The sequence below is a fragment of the Galeopterus variegatus genome, unplaced genomic scaffold (assembly GCF_000696425.1).
Source record: "Galeopterus variegatus unplaced genomic scaffold, G_variegatus-3.0.2 Scaffold57, whole genome shotgun sequence".
Classification (NCBI taxonomy): Eukaryota; Metazoa; Chordata; class Mammalia; order Dermoptera; family Cynocephalidae; genus Galeopterus; species Galeopterus variegatus.
In genome coordinates, this window is record NW_007726168.1 from 932,819 (window position 1) to 936,459 (window position 3,641).

Here is a 3,641-nt window from a genome sequence, read left to right on the forward strand (position 1 = left end):
TATTGCAGAAGCCAAGTTTTACATTACGTATTTTTATTTTAATCATCTAACAAGGTTATTTCATGTCTGTAAAGAGAACTCACATAAGTATTACAGATTTTAGTGAACTAACGAGGGAACGGCAGGGAAGTTTTATTTCAGGTTTCATAATTTCTGAAGTCTTACCCCAAAGCGCCGTGGGCGTGCAGAGCGCTCAGGAGCCCACAGCGCCCCCTACGGACCATGCACGTGATGGCATCGTCCTTAGAGCTTGTTTGGATTCTATGGTCCCCGGGACTAAATCCAAGCGGCACTGCTCTTCTCCCGGGGTCACAAGGGCTGAGACTTCCATTTCTTCATGCCTACAGTTCGATAAGAAAAAGAGTCCCAATTTCTTTTCATTTAAAATGTCTAGGCCACATGAGAAGCCTTTGCCACAATCGAGGGGAAAAAAATAGACCTCCATGATTGCACAGGTGTAGGAAATGTGAGCAGATTTGGGGCACGGTAATAGAAAACCCACGTCGGCCGCCTTTAAAATCCATGTAAGACTCCCCTGGCTCTGAGTCACCCTGAAAGCTGATAAATAAGAACCCCTGTGACATCTGGGCCCTCAGGCCCTGGACATGCAGCTGAGCTCTGGCCGCCTTTAAAATCCATGTAAGGGCCGGCCCGGTGGCGCACTGGATAGTGCGCCGCTTGGGAAGCGCGGCAGCGCTCCCGTCACCTGACCTCTGCTGTTCCATCTCTCTGTCCCACCAGTGGCCTGACTGCGTCTCTAAAACGGGGGTAATTAACATACGCTTATGTCCCGGGTTGTACTTTATATTAATATGATATTACCTGACCTCTGCTGTTCCATCTCTCTGTCCCACCAGTGGCCTGACTGCGTCCCTAAAACGGGGGTAATTAACATACGCTTATGTCCCGGGTTGTACTTTATATTAATATGATATATGGATGTTAACATATACCTTAAGTCCAGGGTTGTCATGTGGCACACCTGGGCTGGGGGCCTGGCCCAGGGTGGATGCTGCCAGGCCTTCTGCATGTGCTTTCTGATGACAATATCAATTTGAGGACAGCCTGTGAGCACACGACTGTCGAGCATTTCAAGACAAGCCTCAGGCCACCAAACGGACAGGATGCAGTATGGCATTTAACAACACAGGACGCCTCCCCCGGGAAGACCGAGGTCCGAAAGCGCTCCCCTCGGTAGGCACAGGGTCATCCTCGTCGCAGGGACGGAGACCGAGGCGGAGGGACCGTTCCCCGCCCTGGGAACGACCTCTGCCGTCTGCTGTCATCACCAAGCCTAGCATCGCAAGGGCGCAGGGCTTCCCAGAGAGATGGATTTATGTCATTCTAGATTATTTTCAATAAGGAGATGTAAACTCTGTGTTCATGTGTTAAATATATTCCTCTTTGGGGTAGGGGGTAGGCAGCCCGTGCACTTTGGGCTCCTACTCCCACCCCGTCCCACTCCGTCTCCCTAGGGCCCCCTCCCCCCATCACCGCAGGCGTTTTGAACATCACGGGAGGATGGGGACGTCTAGGGGGCGGGACCCGAGCTGCAGGCGAAGGACCAAGGGTTGGCCCCGCCCCCTAGTAAGTAGTTTTGTTTTCAGGTAGATAAGGAGTTAATTAATAAAAACAGGCTGCACACGCAACCACTGGTAACACATGAAGACTGTGTAGAACTTAGTAAAACTCNCCTACAGTTTGATAAGAAAAAGAGTCCCAATTTCTTTTCATTTAAAATGTCTAGGCCACATGAGAAGCCTTTGCCACAATCGAGGGGAAAAAAATAGACCTCCATGATTGCACAGGTGTAGGAAATGTGAGCAGATTTGGGGCACGGTAATAGAAAACCCACGTCGGCCGCCTTTAAAATCCATGTAAGACTCCCCTGGCTCTGAGTCACCCTGAAAGCTGATAAATAAGAACCCCTGTGACATCTGGGCCCTCAGGCCCTGGACATGCAGCTGAGCTTACCTGACCTCTGCTGTTCCATCTCTCTGTCCCACCAGTGGCCTGACTGCGTCCCTAAAACGGGGGTAATTAACATACGCTTATGTCCCGGGTTGTACTTTATATTAATATGATATATGGATGTTAACATATACCTTAAGTCCAGGGTTGTCATGTGGCACACCTGGGCTGGGGGCCTGGCCCAGGGTGGATGCTGCCAGGCCTTCTGCATGTGCTTTCTGATGACAATATCAATTTGAGGACAGCCTGTGAGCACACGACTGTCGAGCATTTCAAGACAAGCCTCAGGCCACCAAACGGACAGGATGCAGTATGGCATTTAACAACACAGGACGCCTCCCCCGGGAAGACCGAGGTCCGAAAGCGCTCCCCTCGGTAGGCACAGGGTCATCCTCGTCGCAGGGACGGAGACCGAGGCGGAGGGACCGTTCCCCGCCCTGGGAACGACCTCTGCCGTCTGCTGTCATCACCAAGCCTAGCATCGCAAGGGCGCAGGGCTTCCCAGAGAGATGGATTTATGTCATTCTAGATTATTTTCAATAAGGAGATGTAAACTCTGTGTTCATGTGTTAAATATATTCCTCTTTGGGGTAGGGGGTAGGCAGCCCGTGCACTTTGGGCTCCTACTCCCACCCCGTCCCACTCCGTCTCCCTAGGGCCCCCTCCCCCCATCACCGCAGGCGTTTTGAACATCACGGGAGGATAGGGACGTCTAGGGGGCGGGACCCGAGCTGCAGGCGAAGGACCAAGGGTTGGCCCCGCCCCCTTCCCCACTCCGGCTCGGCTCGAGCGCGCCCCCTGCGGGCCGCGGTCGGGATCGGCCCCTCGGAGCGAGGTTGCTGCGCAGCGCGGCTGGGGCGGAAGAGGCGCCCCCCCCTAGGTCCCCCGGGAGCAGCTCCCAGCCGAGGTCCCCGCGGGGACCCATCCCGCACGCTCCCGGATATCCGGTCTCTGAGGAGCCCCGGCTTCGTTTCCAAGCGCGCTTTGACCGCCCCCTCCTTTCCCGGCCTTTTTTTTTTTTTTTGCAAGGCGCCAACATCCCCAGTTTTAATGCGGCCCAATGATCTCGTTTGCACGACTTGTTTCTCCCGAGCTCATTTCAATCTAGTAAATTTGCTTCAGCAAGAAGCTAATTTCTCAGGGACGCCTTCGCCTGGCCATTTGCATAGAAAGCGCGTCGGCGGCCATTCCCATTTCAGGGTGCGCGAGTTCCTCCGGGTGTACGCGGGACTCTGGGAGCATGGCCTCCTCTTCCAGGCAGGACGCCTGGGTTTGGCCATGGGAAAGCTGAGACCAGGGTCGGCGACAGAGCCCAGGGGTCGGGAAGCAGGGGCCGGGGCACCCGGGCCACGGGGAGGGTACAGGCTGCTCCTCTGAGCGCCCCCCTGCCCCCAGCACTGGACCGAGCTGGTCCTGGGGACCTGCGCCCCTTGGGTGCCATATCCGTGCGAGGGTCGGGGCGAATTTATCCTCCAGTACGTTTATTAAATCGCATCTGGAGATGGATGGACGTGGATCCAGGAGAGGAAATCACAGGGCTCAGTTGAGCAATCTTCCTGGCTTTAAATTCCGAATAAAAGTCTCGAATATTACCGGGTCAGGGGGGCACCGTCTCATTAAAACCACTCTCGTCCTGAAACTGCAATGCAGACATTAAAGTGCAGTATTTT

General features: G+C 54.3%; 1 protein-coding gene across 1 annotated transcript in view; it reads right to left on the reverse strand.

The window, feature by feature from the left end:
* Window positions 1–2,683: 2,683 nt before the first annotated feature.
* ASB18 (ankyrin repeat and SOCS box containing 18) overlaps window positions 2,684–3,641 on the reverse strand; it is a 72,087-nt gene continuing 71,129 nt past the window's right edge. The window contains exon 7 of the mRNA XM_008574662.1: window positions 2,684–2,823. Within this exon, the coding sequence (XP_008572884.1) occupies window positions 2,684–2,823 (140 nt within the window). The remainder of the gene's footprint in view (window positions 2,824–3,641) is intronic.